Here is a 21,679-nt window from a genome sequence, read left to right on the forward strand (position 1 = left end):
AGCTGTTTCCTGCAGACTATGTATCTGCCAAAGTATCACGAATAAAGACTGTATAAATATGCCTTTCCCGCTTTAAATTTAGGTTAGTTAAATTACTTTCTTTTCAAAAGAAAACCAGAAATGGTATCAACTGCTAGACGACCGAAAAAATGTGCAATAGTCAAGAAATGTACAAATTATTTTTCAAATGTATCCCCTATGTCTCCTTTGCGGTTGACGTTTTCAAAATGATTATTTATAGCAGTTTACCAAGAGTCAACCGTTACAGTAGTATGTATGAATAAAACTACGATTGACAGCCGTTACATACTGAAAAAAGTAGGTAACGGCTACTACTAGTAGGTGCTTATGTTTGTCACTAATCAACGTTTTGATATCGTAATGGATTCATTGCTAGAAATGCGACGAAGAGACCAATTTTATTTCATTGTCATTTATGATGGAGCTTGAATACTGAGGGGCTGATATTTTTCCGTTTCTCGATCCATCTCTTACTTTTCTCGTGGCAAAAATCGACGACGTTAACCATTTTGAAGATTAGTTGATGACGTCTCCAACTCAAAGCAACAAGGGTTATCTCTTCTCAGACATACCTCGGATTCTCTCACCGTCTTCGCACCGTTCCTTGTTGTTTTAAGTCTCGTGAATGATTCCATTCCTGAACTAAATGGTCTCCAGGAACGAGTGAATGAATCCTTCAATTATTATGTGGTAATGAATTTAACTCCGGCTTGAACCTTTATTTTAACAATATTCGCACATAATTCTGCGTATTAAGAAAGTTGTTTAGTGAAGACTTCCTATGTATCATAACTAAAATAATGTTCCAAATATTACAGGTGTGTCATTTCAACTTCAATTTCAAGGTTAGGTAAATTAAATTAGGTATGTCTCGACCCAAATTGCGTCGCCAAGTGAGGAAAAGTTGAAGGGAATTCCGCGTATTCTTGTTCTAAACTTACGAGAGAATGGATGAAGGTGAAAGATTTTTTTGTCGTAGCTTTTCTTTTGCTTTCATCCACTGAATTCTTTAAAGGAAACACGATTTCGGGTCTGGTTGAACGATCCCTTTCCGTCTCGCGTGTGGCTAAAAAAAATTAGAATTCATAAAAATTAAATTAGTGAATAATAACAAGCCATGAAGAATCTGACTTTTCTGAACTACATTGCAAATGTCCTACTTTATCTTCCTCCTCTTTTCGTTTTCGCTCCTCCTTTTCCTATTTTCCTCTTTTTCTTTCACTTCTGCCTCTTTGGTTTGGAAATTTTAGTTCAACCAATGATTCGGTAAACTTTGATGTAAACACATTTGTTGTTATGATTTCCAATCATTCTCCTTCCATTTCGTGATCGCAGCGTCGACATAGGTTTGTGGTGGCCATTTTTTATACCAATCTCCATTTTATATTTTAAATTCTGAATAAAAATCGAGATATAGTTCCAATCATTATAAAAATGGTATAGTGCCGAATTATCATCTGATTCTGATTTATCCTGAAAATTCCAGGTTGATTGATAATTGGAAAGTGGGTCAAAATTAAGTTTCGAGATTTTAACCGGGCAAGACGGCAAAAAACGAAGTAAGTTTATGACGCTGTAAAAAGTGACAAACGCAATGTTTGGAAGGAAAAATGAATGCGATTACATGCATGGACATTTTGTTTGTGGCATCATATCACTCAATATCGATAAGGATGGTATCAAATTATTTCCTCTTTGTATTACACAATAGAGGGGTTTAAATTAAGGCATGACTGTTCACCGTACACTCCAATAAAAATGTCCGCGGAGTGGTGCAGTTGTCGTATCTCGCTGGCTCGGAAGCCTAGCAACTCCAATAAAAAATTAATAAGTAAGGCCGAACCTCAGTAAATTGCAATTTCTCATAACTATGTCGACGTCGAAAGACCTTGGATTATTTCTCAAGTCCATTATCATAATATGTGCATGTGCTTTCATCTTGTGCGACGATCCCAGCCTTCTACCTAATTACTAGGGTTTTAGTGGAAAAAAAAGCTGAAAAGGGGTCACGTTCATGCCATAATAAATATGTGAGACAATGTGACAGGAAATGAGAAGACGCGGATTCTCTTGCATAGAGAATCTTTGAGGTATTCTTTTTTTGCGCTGAGGAGACCAGGGCTTATGAAATAAAAGTTTTAATTTTTTCTCTGCTATAATAACGGTTCACATTACGTAAAACATCAGCCTTCACTGGGTGGAAATTCATGATTGCACAAATAAAAGACTTATTTTTCCAAGAAATCTCATGTAAATTTTGCATTATATATGTAGGAATTGCGGGTTAAAATCACCATTGTAATCATTCACATAAAATGACATCAAAAATGGCTCTCCCACGGCGTTCTTACACAGGGGATGATTTAAGCTTCTGCTAAAAAATACGTTAACTTTCCTTAGAAACATATCTATAATAAATAAATGTGAATCACTCATTTAAAGAGTAATACTTGGCTTTTTTTATATTTTCGCCCTAAACAGAACTATAGAATGCAAGTGCATTAACATTTAAACCAAAATTAAATACGACACTGCGAGGGATCGGCAGGTGGATCATCGCCAAACTTTGACGATAATAATAATAATATTTATTCAACGGGATTTATTTATTTATCACATCCCCCGTAAACAGCACATAACGGCCTCTTACAACGAGGGTTTCCAATATTAACAAATTACAACACAAACACCCATGCCCTGGATAGGGATCACCTACCCAGGCGGGATTCGAACCCACGACCTACGGTTTGGCAGGCGAGGACTTTACCCCACCGAGGCCGGCCCTTTTTACACCCTTTACACCCTTTTTCAAGTTTACAGAAAGTTTTACAAAGAAAGAAAAAAAATTGAAAAGATACATACATAAAATACATAAGTATACAGAGAACTTTTTTTATACATGAGATATAATAACAAAGTATATATTATAAGTATATATGTATACAAAGTATATATGTAACGGTATCACATTTTACGTTATTTATTACATATTTCTTAAAACAAGTATATGAAGAATGGAATAGATCGAAGTTATCACAATATAAGTTAATTTCTGACATTGCTCTGAAAATAATCAAGTTTTTTGTATAATTGGATGGTTGAAAAGGAACACAGAATGTAGATGAATTTCTCGTATGGATGTTTGGGATTCGGAAAGTTACTAAGGACAATAAATCAGGAGATTTAATCTTATTATTCAGAATATTATTAAGGAAGAACATACCAATATGTCTATATGTATAACATGATGCTAAAGCACGGAAGATAGAGAAGTTGCCTCTTTTTCACTTGAACTCCCGTAGTTTTCGCCTGATACAAAATTGATGAATGCCCTCTAACTCCTTTTTTACTAAAGGGTGTTGTTAAAAATTTTGTCAGCGTTAATTTCGATCGCTAGTATTTAAAAAAATTACATTTCTAACCCTTAAGCAATAATAATGCGTTGTAAATATTTTTCTGGCATAGTAAAATAATAAGGTATTGTTATGTACATTTCCAGTAGCATTCGTAAGATTATCTGTCAAAATGTATTCCTATTCTAATCTATTGTTTTGCAAAATAGAATTCTATAAAAAGTCATCTTATTTTTCAATTAGGTACCTCATTCTTCTTAACCGACATCCTTCTTCTACAACAATCAACTCACCCAAATAATCCCGTACGACCCAGCGCGACTTGTATAAAAAATAATCAATAAATTCAATGCACTGATATATTTTTAACTATGTAGATGTCGGTGAAATATTTTCTTGTGATGCTGCTTTCAGCGCGAGTTTCTTGTATCGCCTGCTGCAACGGCCCTACCAAATCGTATTACTCAAGGTCCCTTTCAATCATGCTGCACGGTTCTTAAAGGTTGGAAAAAAGTCTTTTTGTTTCTCTCCATTCAGTGAAAGCTTACAATTTACCATCACTTGCACGTTGGCAGTGCCCCGAAAACCAGGGAAGAAGGCAGTATATTGGGGAGCCTCTTTATACCTCCTCCCAGCTAATATATCCTTCACCCTTCCCTTTTCAGATCCTCAAATTTATCTCGGATATTTTTTCCCCCGTTGTTTCGTCCAAAATTCCTTCTCTTTAGTCGTTTCTTCTGTTTTTATCCAACTTTTTTTCATCCTCTCTCAGTCCCTTACGTTTCACTGTCTCTTAAATAATATTCGACCATATTTCTTACTTATCGTCCAACTTCCTCACTTCAACCCCATCTGCTGCATCTCCACTTATCTTTCTCTCCGCCCATCTCTATATATTCTTACCGTACATGCCTTCTACTCAGCCTCCTAACTCCACTTATGAATGCGTAGAACCTACTACCTTTTTAGCACAAATATCCGTCCCTTTGACGTTTTGCTTTTTTGTGAAAGTGTTTATCAATATTTTCCAATCTAGTTTCACGTAAATACGAATGGAGTTTGACTGTATATCGTAGTTATTAAGAACTTTTGGAACGAAATATGTTGTCTCCGAAGGCTTTTTCTCCTAAATTGTTAAGTAGCTTCGTACCTTCACAAATTTCGCCTTCTCTCCGTTAACATGACCTTCAGTATACTAATCACTACCGCACTATCCTTCCTACATGTTTGTCTTTGACTATCTGTCAATGGGCGTGCCACTTTCAGAATTGTATATTCCCTTAAATGTGACGTGAAAATGTATGTATTTTACAAGTGATATGGACATAGCATAGTGAAGTTTATATTATCAACTTTTACTCCTAATGCATTTTCCACTTTAATGAAGAGATTCTTTCGTATTTTTAATTGCAAAATGTAGTTAATAGACTTCATAGGGAAGTGAGAAAATTTTAAAAGTGAGTGAAGGAAAAAAGACATTCATGTACTCAAATTTTTATTTGCAGTTTTCATATTTTCCTCAATTTCTCTCTTTTTTTCGTTTTTAATCCACATATGGTAGATATAGTTATTTAAACAAAGCTTAGGGTGTAAAAGTACATTACTCATTTGTACAGTACGAAAGCGTACAAATCTTTAATTTGCATATTAAATTGTGCAGCTAACAAGCAGTATAGTTGACCAGTTTTTCCCCTAAGGAGCTACTTCACGTGTACCATATTTTGTGAATTTTTTTATGTATTGTGTAAATGCATTTTTTTCAGTTATCGTATCTTCCTCCGCCCAACTGTCTGACTTCGAAACACTCAGTTCCATTGCTACAGTAAACATGAATCGTACTTCAGCTATTCCACTAAAAATGAAGGCGAAATAAGCATGGGCGTTGGAAGAGGGTTGTGTATTGAAGGAAATAAATTACACAGAGGAGCAACGAGATGAAACTGGAGGAAAGGGAGGGGCTTTGGAGGAAACGAATTGGTATCCGGTCTTCGTGTAGGCAAACAAAATCCGAAGAAAGGTCATCGATGTGGGGGTTTCTTATTGGATTGAATGGAGGAAGCTGGAAGGAGACACAGAGGAAGATCGGGGTAAGCGTTTTGATTAGGGGAAGGGGAAAATTTCTAGAATGAGAGAGATGTATTGGAATTGAAAGTAATGCATATATCATCAGCCACTGTAGCTGCCGTTTCGAATAAAATACATCTAGGAACGCTTGAATTATTATATTTTCATGGATATTTACATTTAAGCAAAAACCTCAATCGACAATCTTTATCAACCATTATCAATATTTTTCAATCTACTTTCACTGAAACTTGAATGGAGTTTGTTAAAAAAAGTTAAAGTCCTTAAAAACTACGAAAGCTATATTTTGTAGTTTTTAAGGACTTTTGGAACGATGTATGTAAACTCTGAAGGCTTTCTTACCTTAATTGTTTAACAATTAGTCTGCGGGAACGTTTTTAAACGCATTGTTTTTTCTGAGATTGTCGGAGAGATTTAAGCTGCATTACCTATCCCTACCTACTTACCTATTCCCAGTGAGGGAAAGTACACTTGGGCTCAACCTGGATAGTAATAAAAATTTTGGGAAACTGAAGAAGGTAGTCAAGCAATGGCCAAACATTTAAGAACGTTTTTTTCCGCAGTCAGCGTACAATACGTATAGAAACGTTCCCGCAGTCTAAGGGTTAAATGGCATCGTACCGTCACAAATATCGCCTTCTTTTACGATTAATACGCCCGAACGATATTATACGATTGATTTGCCCTTCAGTATACCAACCATTGCACTTAGCACATGTGATGTGTTAAATGCACATTCATGTGTGGTAATATTATACTTGAAAATAGGTCGTTGTCGTCATGTAGCTCAAAGAATTCTCCGAGTAATGTCGAATAACGTTCAAAGTTATTAACTAATCCTTCAATGTTTTTTAAATAACATGCCTATATTTGGTGTCTTAAGGGAATCCTAGATTACTAGCAATAAATGTGCCATGTTTGAAATTCACACCATTATCTGGCTTACCAAAACCATGGTCCCCTCACGTGTTGTAGTGTGTTTCTACTGATCCTAAAGGACGGCGGTCTGGAAAGCCTTGGGTCATAACACTATTTTGCCGATCGAGTGCTGGATTCACAAACCTCTCAGTACTGTCCAACTTCCTCCACACTATTCCCATCCCATGTTGCCCTGTGATTAACTATGTTCGGAGTTATCTCAATGAAAATTCCACTGCACCGTCTAGGTATTCTTTCGCTTGAGACTGCATTTCTCATCCCTACCGAATGGCTTGAGAGTGGTGATAAATTTCGGAAACGGAGGTGCTCGATTTTATCATCTCGTTGGATTTGGATTTTTGAATCTCAATACATCCGAAGATCACATTATCTTTACATTTTTTTTTCTTTTTCACTAGTCACCGTCAAGATTTATTTGCTAATGCTTTTGAATTGGGAAAATTATTATCCGATATAGGAGAGAGCCAGGTCTAGGGTCAATACATTATTCTTATTAGTGCTTTGAAAAATATAGACACTCATGTGTTCATTTTTCCCTTAGTGCTGGAGAATAAATCAAATATAATGTTAAAAAAATATCGAGGTATTCAATAAAAACCAGGGTATTAACTTACTATTAGTTACTTTAAATTTTATTCTTAAATGGGAAATGTAATATCTCGGGTTTTGTCGTGATTTTGGTTTAATTACTTTTTTGATAAACGGTGGGATAAAGAGCTTTTCTAATAATTCGCATATTTTCCTAATCAGGCGTCAGAAGTGGTGTGATAGGTTCAGTGGGTAGTGAGTTGTTGGAAAAGCCAAGTGAAAATGACTCTCAATTATGGAGAAGCTGCAGCTGGAACAGGAGAGACCTCGTTTTGCCATCGCAAATTCCGGGAACAGAAATCACGTAAGCGAGAGTTATTTCAATCAAATCGTTGCCTTTGACCCATGACAGACCTATGCCTGTTGAAATTTGTAAGAGCTAACGAAAAATATGATTCGGTCGCTGCTAAAATCATTTATTTTCTTTCCTTAATACAAATAAACGCAAAATTGTTAAGATTTAGATTAATGAAACATACAATATATATTACCCATGCAATGATAAAATTTATTTCTTTTTTGATATTTTGATCTGATGTTTCGCGGTGGAAGTAATTATCAGTTCCTCATTTATTTTTATTTTTATTGCAATTTATTTTCACTTTTCTAAGGGGCCTCCAAATTATGAGCTTTACAATATAACAAATTTATTATTATTTATCATTTAACAGCTCTAATTTCTTTAAATATTTTAAAATTAATGGAATACTTCCATCCAAAGGTTGTAATGAGCTCGGTCCCTACCAATGGCGTTGGTTTTTTTTCACCTGTTTTCCTTTCATTATCTCTATTTGCTAACTATTGGTATTTAATGTTTACTAATCGCTTCTCAATCAGGTTTAGGATATGTTGTAAATATCTCGGAAAATAATCCCCGAATATAGACTTGTTTACAAGAGGTAATGCGACAAACTTTTTTTTGTACTGCTCGGAACACTTGGTAGCAATCATATCACAGCGTAAGAAATCCTTTACGGAAATGACCTGAATCCGAAGTAGTCATTATGGGTCAGATTTCACACTTTTTGTTCCTATATCGCTGAAAATAATTTTCATTACAGCATGCATATATTGCTTCGCGTTTGGCGTTTAATCCACTTAAATAAACAAGGCCAGCAGTGCATTAGGCAGCGATGTTTTTGGCCACTAGGAGTGGATGGGAGACGCTATCTTATCCTCTTCACACTCATGAGTCTCTGAGCTGTTTAATTTATGTTTCAGGATCCTTTCATAATCAGGTTGGATGGAAAAAGCACCGTCTGATGATTATAAAGGTTCGTTATGAATTTTATCCAGGTAGAGGTACGAATAGTGCTGTGAAATATTCAACGTTTTTTATCAGATATTCATTACATTTCATCTTGAATTGTGCCAAATTCCTGGTTAACCAGTTGCGTTTGTTGATATAAAGAGGCAACAGTATCAAAAGCCATCCTACTTTCGTCTCCAGGTATCCAAATTTATCCTGAAAGTGAAAACAGGTTTGCATTTGAAACTTTTTTCTCTTTAAATCAGCAAACGTGGCCGGAAATCCTGAAATCGTGTTTTCATAGTGAACATTGCCGCGGAAATCTATGGAGAACTTGAGCATTTCATCTTCCATCAGTACTTATTAGCTTTGAGATTCTGGAATTGATCACAACTGTCGTCCGGCTTGTCTAAAAATCGCATTTGCGAATGATGAAAGCCAGTGCGACAGTAAGAAAATTGATTAAAAAACACTTTAATATTGCCCTCTCCATGAATCTAAGTGGCACATTTTCCGAATTCCGTCTTCCGAATTTGCCAGCTTGGCGCTCCGATCGGCCGTAGGGAAGAAAGAGAGGGAGAAAAAGACGCAATGAAGCGAAGACACGGCAGAATAAAAACAAAAAAAGAGAGGAAAGCGACTCCTTGGCTATTTCACTTGTCTCCATTCTCATCCGTTTGCGATCGTGTAGTAGGAGGGGAGAGGAGAGAAGCATTCCGCGTGCATTATTAAAGCGGAAATATTTTCGGAATTCCCGAGGAGAGACAAAGATATAAACGTATACAAGAGTCCCGGTGTTGGCAAAATGGCGCTAAGGAATGGAAAGAAAAAGGAGGAGACGAGAATAAGAAGAATTCGGTCGGAATCCTCCCTGAATAATAATGATGAAAACAAAAAGAGGGTAAGCGCGCGTGTGGATTCAGGCTGTTGAAATGGGAGGAGAATTCCGTTTTTCGATTTTTTTAGCGGGAGGTTGGGTGAAGAGAATGTGGGAGGGTATGGGTGGTACACGTTGTCGTAACCAAGGTCGCCCTCGTCGCCGAGACGAGAAAGTTTGCATCCCTCCCTCCCCAGATATGAGGGCCAAAATGAAAAGGAATGGCGATTACGAAATAAGTCCTCTTTTTGCTTCAGATTCTGCGGAGTCCGGTGTTTCATTTTAAAAGTTTTTTAATATGCGCCGGATCGCTTGATGGAAGTGCATCGTTTCCCGATGTATAATAACGGTGAGTATCTCGCCCGCTTACTCCCTCTCTTGGGTCAAATTTGATCAGTTAAACCACTTTAATGGTCCAGTCAGACTTTCGCAAAGGGTCGTTTCAATTTAAGTTGCGGATCTGAAGGAAATTCTAAGTATCTCAAGCAGTGGAATTTTTATAGTTTTTTACCAGGCTCGCGAATAATTTTTAGTGGATCCTTTCCTATCAAACTTTTTCATCCGTAGAATTATGTTATTTAAATGGGCATATTGCCCAAGAGATCTCTCAGGATAATATTCTTTTGAATTGGGTTGGGGTTATGTTATGCATAGGAAGAGAGGCTATCGAAATGTTTAAGCTTCATCGTTACTTTTCATCTTGATACATCTGCACCGACGAACTACACAGCAATCCGTATCAATTGGAGTGTGGCAGGAGTTGCTAGACACAAACTGTTAATGTGTTCGAGAATAAAATGATTGGGTGCGTGTTGCGAGAGATTGGACAGCTTGAGTTCGACTTAGCATTTATCCTAGCTTAATTCCTCTTTTTTTAGGGAAAGAACGTATTCTTCTACCTATAATTCCTAGATTTATTTGTTATGGAATATATTTTTCACGATGTGAGGCTTTATTTTTTATAATCTCCGTCATTGCATAAATTATAATCCTCTTTTAGTGACCTATTTTAATGGACTTTTTTACCAATTTTTAACCCCTTCGTTTGTAAAAGAGTGAGAAAACTAATGAGACCCCTATTTGATCCATCGCCTGCCTCTCGAGCTATTCGTGACGAAAATTTGGCGCCCTTTACGCTTTCACCAGTAAGTTGATGAAGTCATTGACTCCTGCCGAGCGGTTCACCGCGTCTCTGCTTTGCATGGACCTCGTGCATCGACCTCGAGTATTGTGTTGTTGATAATACAATCGTAAGGGTGTCCTTCATTCAATAAGAGCCACCCCCCACGAACGAATTCACGAGTCGAAACTCATGACGTCACCAACTCATAAAACGTAGGCGACAACTGGGACAGCTTATTCTATCCTGGAGCAGCGGCAACTAAAAACACTGTTGTGTATGTATAAGTTGTATAACATACAGGATACTTATACAACTAGGTTTGGGCATTGGACCCAAGAAGGTAGCTCAAGCGAAAATAATACAGATGTTCTGGATATCGGATTGTTGATGTAATTCGAAACTTTTTTCAAGGCTCCTCGTTCCATAAATTTAGAAAATGATTTATGTATCGTGTCCATGTGAACGTACATTGACCAGTATATATAATATTAAAAAGCCAGTTATAAAGTTTTATATTTTTCATCTCTGCTGTCATGGAAATGCTGTAAAAAAACAGCTCTCATTTTGCACATATTATGTCCCTTCTTCTCTTTGTCGGATTTTATATATGTACTGGCGGTTCTTCGTCGGTATGAAACATTTTGCTCATTCTAATGGTAATAATAACAGTTGTCTTTCTGACCGCAAATATGTCACCTAAGAGGAGCCAAAATTTTGTGAGATCACCCCACGTTTCGTTGGAATAGAAAGCACAATTTGGACGAAATAAGTTTTTAATGCAAGCTTCTTTTTAATGCCATGCTTCCTTAGAAAATGAAGAAATTATTGTTTTTCTGAGTAAATCTGAGGCTACTTCTCATCAAGCTAATAATTTGGAGTAACTTCACCCCGTCGTTCATGATGAATCTAAAATTGAGTTACGAAAGAATAATAGGGTACCATTAAATTATTTTTCTGCCGTCGTAAAATGAGGGTACGCAAACTCAGAGTAGAAGGTTCTTCTATATCTTCCTTCATCATTCTCAACATGTTCATGAGAATTTGCAATTTTTCCCTTGAAATAAGTCATCATTGTATCACAAGGAGTATCATGTGCTTGTAGTAAACAGTTATGTATCTTGTGTTTTATTTTGTGCAAAACTCTTCTTTTGCCCCACATATTCCATTACCGTTGTCAAAAGACATTAAAATTATTTAACAATGTAGGAAATCAATTTTTTTCCCTTTCGGGAAAATGTATTTCTTTCTATTGAAACTATCTCGGCTCACTTACTGGTCAAGTATCTAGTTAACAAGGACAGTTAAAATAAACCTTAATTTTGGCCAAATACATATATTTACAGATTTTTAACATTTTAGAACCGTGCAATTATCAGATCCATAGTATAGTTTATGTGGAGCTTAACAGTAGCTATCCCACAAAGTTGAATCAACTGGCATCGAGGAAACAAAATTGGTTTCATATTTAATTTAGGAAAATCTACCGTGTTCTTTCTTTTTGTTCAGATAACCTGTCTGTTACCAATCAGTTGATCAACCTATCGAGAAACTCGGTCTATTGTTCTTTCCTTTGATTTCCTGAAAACGCTTCTTAAGAGGATTATCGCGATATCGAGCGAGGGTAAAACAGATGAAAGTGGCTTATTAGAAATAATTCGATAATTCGTTATTGGTTTTTGATCAAAGATTGTCTCGAGTGCCTCCTCCGAACGCTTTGTGCCATCTTTCACACCCGCTGGTGGGTTCGTGGCGGGAGAATGATGGCAGGAGGAAAAAAGTGAAAGGCTGAGCCGCGTGGACCTCCGCAAATCGCATTAAGGCATTAGTTCCCGAATTCGGTCTTTCGATGACACTCTTCGAGTGTCGTCCCATTGACTTCACCTCGAATTTTCCGGAGCGAGCGTCTGTCTGAATTTCGAAGCTCTTGCGGGAATTTTATCGATCACTCACCGTCTCATCTTTCGATGACGCTCGCATTTGAGGCTCAGCAATTTTCTCTCTCCGTCTTTAGGTGGAGCCACGAAATCGATGACCAATGGGACTGCATAGAGGAGGCCCAATCACATCTCTGAGAAGGTTGATTTCTGTTGCCGCTTCGGTCGCATTTTAATCGTTTTTCAAAAATGTCCGTAAAGCGCTGATGAGTGCAATCCGATCCACTATTTTTCCAATCATTTGCATTACAATGTTTGTGATTGCGAGGAATAGCATTGAAGAGTTATGACTTTGATATCTAACATACACCCTTCGGTTAGCACCCCTAATTTTACCGTGTTTCCTGTAAAAAATGAAACTCGCATCAATTTCTCCGTCAGCGACGTGAGTGGCGACTTCTGTAAAGGCCGCTATACACGATGAATGATCATGCGAATGATCATGCTTAATGATCACGTGATCATTCACAGGATCATGCGAGCGAAATAGAACATGCTCTAATTTTCAGTGAATGATCATGCGCATGAAGGTTCATTCGCGAATTGTTCCGTCATACACGGTGAATGATCATGCGCATGATCATGCTGAATGATCATGCAATCATCGTTCGTCGTATATAGCGGCCTTAAGCACATTTAAATGCGCGGTGGGTGACATTACATTATAAGACCGACTTGACAAATGGACAAATTTGCAATTTATTGAAACTTTCAATGATCATAGAATACACATGAGCGATTTTAACTTTTGGATTGTGCGCATAGCAGTTATACCCTGCCTGAGCGCTTCTAAATAGGAAATATTTATTAATCTATTTAGTGAAAAATGACGTAAAAACAAGCTGTACGTTCCAGTAATCACGAAAACGGCTTTCTTGGGTATCCAGCCTTAGATCATAAATGCAATGTGTTTCAGAAGGAATCTGCAGGAGGTGGAAGGGGAGACAAAGTTAAGCATTTTTGTCCCCTTAGTTACTGAGACAAGACAACGGAAGCATTTTTTTGACTGTACGGTCCAGTAATCACGAAAACGGCTTTCTTGGGTATCCAGCCTTTTCGGTATTTTACTTAATACCCTGGATTTTTAAGGGTATTAAATAATTGAGGTTGGACAGAAATGTTAGATTGTAATACTGTCTGAAACAATTAATCTCAAAATGGGTGAGATTTTGCAATCATATTGTTGATACTCGCTCAAAGCTTTCGTTTAATTAAGTTCAAAAATTAATTGTTTCAGGCATTTATAGTCACACATTTTCGTCCAATCTTAATTATTTGACGTCCTTAGAAATCCATAATATTTTTTTAAATTTCGTTGAGACTGAATACCCAAGAAAAACCGTAATCATGGTAGTAAACTGCAAAGATCATCCAAAAAAAGTTTTTATCCCCATAGCTCAGTTACAACGGAGTCGTGACTCTATTTTTATGGGCAAAAAATGCATAAATTGTCTCCTTTACCTGCCCCTGAAGTATTGCGGTTTACTCCTGAAACAGCTTGTATAACTTGCATGCATGCTCTAGGAATACACTCACCCTGTCGTCACGATACCCTCATCACGCCAGACTTTAGACCACAGTATCTGATTTCAAACCATGTAAATAGAATTATTACGGAGGCTTCCGCGGAAATTGAATTGATGATTGGTTTCCCGGATAGTTCCGCGTTGACTCACTTTTGGTGGACGACAGTTTCGGGCACGTTCCAGCTTCCTTCCCGGAGACGGTACTCAAAAATGTGCTGGACCCAAAAATGAGTCAACTCGGAAATAACCCGGAAACCAACCATCGATGTAAATACAAATTGGCAATTTTTGGTTTTCACTAAAACGTTGGCATATTTTTTTATTTATGAAAATCCTCCATTTTCTTTTGTCTCACATTAACTTGAATGGTCTCATTAATTGTTTTTTTTATCATCTCACATGAATCCTTTATTTCCTTGGCAGGCCGTGTGTGGTAAGTGTGGCATCGAGACGACCCCAGCATTGCCTTCGTCCAGCACGAACCCAACCTCCTCGAACCAGAAGGAAGTCCAATGGCTGTGCAAAATTTGCTCAGAGACGCGGGAGATGTGGAAGAAGTCTGGGGCATGGTTCTTCAAGGTATGTAAATGGAAGTCTTACTCTCAAAGATGGAATAGACACCTAAATGTTATTATTAAATGGTAATATTCCAGAGGTGAGGTAAAGTTTAAAACTCAAGAATAAAAACATCAGTGAAGCGGTAAAGTTTAACAATTGAATTTGCTGTCTGTTGAGCTTTTTTAGTGAAACAGAACATAGGTGGACTTTTAATTTTAACTTTTCATGCTTCCAATTCCTCTCAATATGTACTGTTTTGTCTCCGGGTTGCAATAACACTTTCTACGTTGGATGTCACAGGACTTATCCTCAACGTCACTCTATACAAGATACTACGGCAGCTAGTCAGGGCTGTATCCTGCAAGCCTGGAAACAAGGACGGATCCAGGATTTTTTCTGGGGGGGGGCATTAGGGTCTGACAGGCAAGCGGTCTTCTCATATTAGGGATTAATAACTGCATGCAACAATTACGAAATATACTCTTACTTTCAATGTAACAGTTGTCATTATGTAAATATTTGTTTATGACTTATTATATTAAAATATAATAAGTGTTAATACTTTCATTAAAAATCTTGTCTATTTTTAAGCGTGTAGAGGGGCACATGTCCCCCCCCCTAAAACCGCCTATGCCCGGAAGTTTGATAGCAACTGTCGTGAATTGTCGCTTTCTCCTGCTGAACAGGACTGCTACACACAAGTAAACAAATGAACATCAAAAAACATCTCGCAAAGCATGCATAACAAATACATGAAGGATTACTAGTAAAATAGGCACTAAATAGAGAGGTCTTTTGTATTTTAATTTATTGTGTATGGCTGGTACTCTGCCAATATTTGTGTAACAGGAGGTTTATGAAATGAAGGTGCTCAATAGGCCAAGGTTTTAGAGTATATATTTTTATTTAATATATATATAAATATAATAATACATGCAAATAAATTCACAGGTAAGGAAAGAAAGGGATAGGAAGAACACATGTCAGAAAAAGGACAAGGACAATAGTGCTGTGGTAAATGGAAAAAGCTAGAAATCAGAGGGTAAAAATGTGGCCTAACTGGCCATAAATGAATGATAATAATATGTCATACATTTTCCAACTTTAATTTTCATCGGGATTTTCTAATCTTCAGGTATCTTTATTTTTCATCTTTTACCTTATTTAATTATCTGCCTTCCAGGGAATACCTAAATATGTGATACCTGAGAAGAAGCCTCAGTCCTCATCAAAGAACCGTGATGTGGGTATCCTTAAGACTGGAGTGCCTAAGACTGGGAAAAGTTCCTCGGGATCCAGCTCTCGGAGCAGACCGCCCCTGCAGAGAGCTAGCTGGGCAAAAGGGGGGGGAATACTAGGTGAGTGAGATTCTCCGCTATCCCCACTGTCAGTAATATTTGTTTTCGCTGAATATGGGTCACCAGATTGATTGACTGCTTCAATAACATGAATACATGATTATTATTCTTAGCATTTGATATTCAAGAAGGAATCCAGTTTTTGCCTCAAATGCCCTTCAAGATATGACAATAATTTTCATTTTCAATCTTAGTGGAAAACCATTTTATGCATTTTTTAATGTTTAAAAATATGTTGAATGATTAAAAGTACATTAGCAATACCATTACTGCAGAAATCAATTTCAATCAAGAATGCCTTATGAGCTGTTTATAAATATTATGAATTGTTATTGAATTTAAAGGAACTTAGTGCTGTCACTAAAACTTAGAAATACCAAAAAATTGATTTTCACCCAGAGAAGCTACAATTTTTCATTCGTTCAACTGTTCATAGCACAATCCTCTTATTGCTTGCCTATGCAGTTCCTTCCAAATATTTCCCTATTCTCCCTTACCTACCCTCCTCTTTTCTACCCTTTCCCACCTGTTTACTTTCCCAACTACTATTTTTTTCAATGGAATAAACTCAAATAATACTGAAAGAGAATGACTCAGAAACTCAAATACAAATTACATTAAAAAAAGATTTTTAACAGATTTTACTTCTCTTTCAATCATCTATCTGGGATTTCTTCTCCATGCAGATTAGAAAGCTCTACTATAGAAATGAATGTTCATCAAAGGCCATTGTTAAGTGAAGCAAGAAAATAACTGAATTCCTGTCGTGATAATTTGACATTCAACCACAATATTCATGACAAAATTTGATGTTCACACTACATGCTCCAGTGTTCGTGGGGAAAAGAATTTTACTCATCCATAAAAATATTATATTCACTGTTGTCCAATATTTAAAAAAATATTTATGTCCCTGCAGTAAATACAAACCAAAATTTTACAAAATTAGTGAAACTGGGCACCACAGAGATATAATTCATATAAGGGTTTCCATTCAATGAAAATATGGCATTTTTCAGCAGTAAATTTGAGAGCAGCAGAGTTAGCAAAAACAGCTCATTTACGACTCATCAAAGTAACATAAAAGTTCATTCATACATTGTGTTCTAAAGTATATGACAGCTTTGATGGTCTGATGATAATGAGATAATAAATGAGAAACTAGAATTTTTAGAAAAAAGAATTATAAATAATGAACATAACTGTGGAATCCTTGTCTTCATGAAAATCAATTTACAATCTTAAATATACCAAGAGAACTATACCCATGCGAAGAAACAATTAGCCTCCCAATTTATCAGTAGCAGCAAATTTACTTTTAAAAGTGTGGTTCTTACCATACCCTTAAATTTTTGGTTCTATTTTTTCTGCCAGTTTTATTTTTCACTTTTGTTTCACTATGCATGCAATCATTGGATTGAATGGTGAAGTCAATCGATCTCTGGACCATGACGAGGAGAGCAGCTCAGAGGACGAGCTGGGGAGGCGTGCTCGACTCACGTGGGCATCGGATGCCGCTTCGGGTCAAAACCAGACCTCATCAGGGGACCAAGTGATAGGGGCTGGGCGGATGGCACCAATAGCGGCTGCCTTGAATAGGAGCACTGACCATGGGGCCCATTGGTGAGTGATTGTAATTGTCTCTTAATCATTCAAATGCTGGAAAATCATGGAATCAAATCATAAAAACTGGGGTGGAGGTATCCAGATCAAAAATTGAAGTTTCTGAAAATAATTTCATGCATGTTAAGTGCAAAAATTTCACGGAGGAAAATCGTTTTTCTTAGCAAGGATGCCAACTTGCACAGCATTGCACCAGACACATGTTAAATTCCTCAGGAAAAAATTCTGTCGGACAGCAAGTCAAACCACAGACTTTTAGCTTTCCAGGCTACTGTGCAGATCAAATGTAAATTTCACTACTGCTAGCATGGTACAATTGAAATATACCACAGTTACAATCCAGCATAGCTTCAGTGGTGGTACATATAGGGTTCACTACAGGAAGAGGCAGGTCCATATTCCCTTCCCTTCAAATTTCAATGAATACTTCACTACCATAGATACTGAGGCAGCTTCATATTCAGCTGAAATTTTCGGCTGCAAAGACATAAGTACCTCATGCAATTTTGGGGTGTCCAGGTACTTATTTTGATTAAAGCAAATTATTTGTTTTGTGAACCTATTGTGAATTCTTAATCAAAAATGCAGATATGGATGGAATCAATAAATATTAAAATATTAGTTATTTGAACACTAGAGATACCCATATCCCAAATTGAAATATTCATAAACTCACATCTCATTGTGATTCATCATGAAGGATGGTTTGGATAGTTGATGATAGAGCTACAGAGCTCACTCCTGGGTAAATATTTTGTCCTCTTTCATATTTTCTTAATATTATACCATTAACTGGCACTACATGTGAAATATGTTTTGAAATAAACAAGTTAATTTCTTCTCCATCAACTGTTTGTACCCATCAGGTCCCGTTCTATGTCTACTGAATCCACCATAATGCCTTCATGGGCCACAAAGAGTCCAAACCGGGGGACACTGCAGCATCAGCGTTCCGAATCATCCAGTTATGCTGGAGTGGATGGAGATCATTTGCCACCTTCAGCACTTGAAGCCCAAAAACACCATCCGACAAAGAACCCACCTGCAGCAACGACGAATTTGCAGGTCTCAGAGCAAGACGGTAAATCAATAACTGGTGAGTGAGTCCTTTTGTTCCTGTTGAAAAAAAATCATGTAATTTAGTGCAAGGGCAGTCCAGCATTTTAAATGTTTTACCTTTGGTAACATCATGTCAGTTTTTACTGATCATTTATTAAATTTTAATCCTGTGTCTAATTTTTGATTAGACATTTCAATGTTGTTGAGGAAGGTGCTGAACTGGGTTTTATTGATAAATTTGAAATTATGTCACATTCTCTCACTATATTGGCTCTTCGATAAGGATTTGTCAAATGACTTGATAGCATTCTCCTCACTGCCTAATCCCCATTCCCCCTTCAAGAAAATATCTGGTCACATCCACTCCCAACCTGTAGACTCACTTTTGTCTTCCTTACCTAAGTCATTCTCTTCCCCTCTAACCCTCTTTTCTCTAATTTTCCCAATCATTCAAAATCGACAAGACCTCATGCTAATTTTACTGGGTTCCACAATAATTATTCAAACAAACACAGCCACAGACGTGAGTGTACTGGAAATCTCAAGTATATACTTATATGAACACGTACACTTGTTTCCACGTATGGATGATTTACAGCTAATATTTTCTTTAAACTGGATGAAGATATGAAGAATTAAGAAACTGATAAAGGATTACAGATGATAGATTAAGGGATGAAGAGAAATGAACGTGGATGTAGAATAGAAATAACTTTAAGAGAATGAAATTCCATTGTTCGATTAAGAAATACTTTCAACCAGTGGCGTGGCCAGGATTTTGAATTGGGGGGATTAACCGAAGATTACAGGGCCTTCCTAAATGCCCCAGGGCAAAGGCAGGTCTTCCCCTGGAAAATTTTGGGATTTTTTTATGTTGAAAACGTGATTCTTAGGACTCAAAAACATTAATTTTGCATGAATATTTTTAAAATATAGTATATAAATTGGATGGCTTAAAAGCTTTAAAGTCTCAAGGGGAGGGTTATAACCAAGAAAATCTCCCTCTCCCTCCCATGAAATACACCACTGCTTTCATAGGATGTGGATTTTCAACTTCTTCTGGAATTATGCCTCGCTATTTTCAGAAATAAATGCGTTATAGGACTGAGCCATCATAACCACAGCCATTTGGTGAAAACCAGTGCTCAATTTCTAAAATTTTAGGTATCAGAATGCTTACCCACACAATTAGTCCACATATTATTTTCAAGTGTGAGCCCCTAAAACTTCTGTTTTTTTGGAACTTGAAGTAAAATTCAAAATCGGGAATCATGTTTTACCAAGTATTAAAAGTGATGACATTGTTAAAACTTTTTTATGTACGGTACTCTCAAATTAAGATAAATCATATCAACTTTACTTTTCATCTTCAATCATTTGCTTAAAAAAAACTGTATTGAGTCGGACTTAAATCAGGAAAAATGTTGCCTTCTTCATACTCTTTATCACCTCTCAGAGCCAAATTAAATTACCTGGAAGGTGCTAGAATGCTGTTCCACCAGAAATTAAGCACTGGTAAAAACCAACATAGACTATACGTCAACAAAATTTGTAACTCATTTAACGAAATATATAGTATGTTTTTCCAATGCATAGGCATTGACAGTGTATGCAAACTACATACCATCCAAGCCCTCCCCTATGCGAATATTTGGCTACTGGTCTGAAGGAAAACCTGTATATTGCCTCTCAACCAGTACTGTACCATCTGAATGCATTGCATACGTCTTGACACCATGTATGTATCTCACTGTAAACCATCTTAATTAGCACATAGACTGAAGTGTTAGGCAAAAGAATTATCTTTGCCCACTTTGAATTGGAATATACTGCCATCTGTTTTCTGTACTAATACAAGCAAACTCTAGTGTAACTTCTCAGTGAGGTTTAATGAAATATGCCATTATAGTCTGCAAAAGATAAGGAGTTAACCCTGAAATAAGGTAAGTTACTTTATAAAAATTATTTACTGATATTTTTATTGAAATGCAAGAAAAATGAAATGTTTCTTAGATGTAATAATACTTTATTAGAAGTCATTATGTTGGTAAATAGATTTTTACATAGTTCTAAAGTTAATTTTGTTTCTTTGATATAAGGTGGATTTTCTTTCCTGACTACCCTAACAACACCGGATATCCTACGGATATCCGTTTCAGGTCCGCTATGTCCTATCTAGGTCCGCCGGCAATCAGGATATCCGTCGGATCTCCCACGGATATCCGAAGCCGGATGATCCGAAAAATGTCCGAATGGGATGATCATAGGATATTCTGTTACTTAGCTATAATAACAATAATATACAATTGTTACCATTATTGCATTCAGATTTGCACAATACCAATGCAGTTGTACCATATTCATTGATGAAAACTAAATGAATACAAATAACAACTCTGACTGCAAAAAAATATTCGAGTTAACATTTGAAGTTTTTCCTGCAATTTTTGGTTTTCGCTCATTTTTAATGCGGGTTTTCTGTCGAATGCAAGCATATAGCAATGCAAGCAGAATATCCGTTTCAGGTCCGCTATGTCCTATCTAGGTCTGCCGGCAATCAGGATATCCATCGGATCTCCCACGGATATCCGAAGTCGGATTATCCGAAAAATGTCCGAATGGGATGATCATAGGTTACAGAGCTTTAATAACAATAATATACAATTGTAACCATTATTGCATTCAGATTTGCACAATACCAATGCAGTTACAGCAAATTCATTGATGAAAACTAACTGAATACAAATAGCAACTCTGAATGCAAAAATTATTCGAATTGGCATTCGAAGTTTTTCCTGCAAGTTTTGGTTTTCGCTCATTATTAATATAGGTTTTCTGTCGAATACAAGCACCTATAGTTTGGAATTGGTGATTATAGCATTTACAAATTTCCTCCACGGTGATAATTATTATATTTTTCGTTGGAACCATTATATTACGTACTTATCTAATAATAACGGATTAAAAATCATATTTCTATTCTAGCGAAACTAAAATCTGCTCTAGAAAAATTTGCCCTTACATTTGATAAAACAAATAATGCACTGTTAAAAAATCTTTGGGACTATGAACATCCGCTGAAACCAAAATACCGCCTCCCCAGATGTGCCCTCAACCCTTCCCATATCCCTATCCCCTAATTCCCTGTCAAGTATTATTATGCCATGACTCTTTTAATCTGTAAAACGTGATAAACTATTCTGCCTGCATTATTACTAAACGAACCCCCCAGGAGACAGCTGCAAAGCTGGGAACAGCGGAAAACAACCACGACAAATATACTTGGACTTGGAAAATCGTATTTCGAAACTTGCGCCATAACGACCGGCGGCCATCTTATATAACATGTGACTTACAGCTAGGGCTGTGCGAGACTCTCGACCACC

General features: G+C 36.8%; 1 protein-coding gene across 2 annotated transcripts in view; it reads left to right on the top strand.

Annotated features, from left to right (window-relative positions):
- The window catches only part of LOC124155661 (rabphilin-3A), a 340,415-nt gene that overhangs the window by 290,922 nt on the left and 27,814 nt on the right, over positions 1-21,679 (top strand). For both annotated transcript variants that reach the window (XM_046529670.1, XM_046529669.1), the window contains exons 6-9: positions 14,119-14,274; positions 15,437-15,611; positions 17,042-17,234; positions 18,101-18,330. In XM_046529670.1, coding sequence (XP_046385626.1) covers positions 14,119-14,274; positions 15,437-15,611; positions 17,042-17,234; positions 18,101-18,330 — 754 coding nt within the window. The remainder of the gene's footprint in view (positions 1-14,118; positions 14,275-15,436; positions 15,612-17,041; positions 17,235-18,100; positions 18,331-21,679) is intronic.

This window comes from Ischnura elegans, chromosome 3 (genome assembly GCF_921293095.1).
Source record: "Ischnura elegans chromosome 3, ioIscEleg1.1, whole genome shotgun sequence".
NCBI lineage: Eukaryota > Metazoa > Arthropoda > Insecta > Odonata > Coenagrionidae > Ischnura > Ischnura elegans.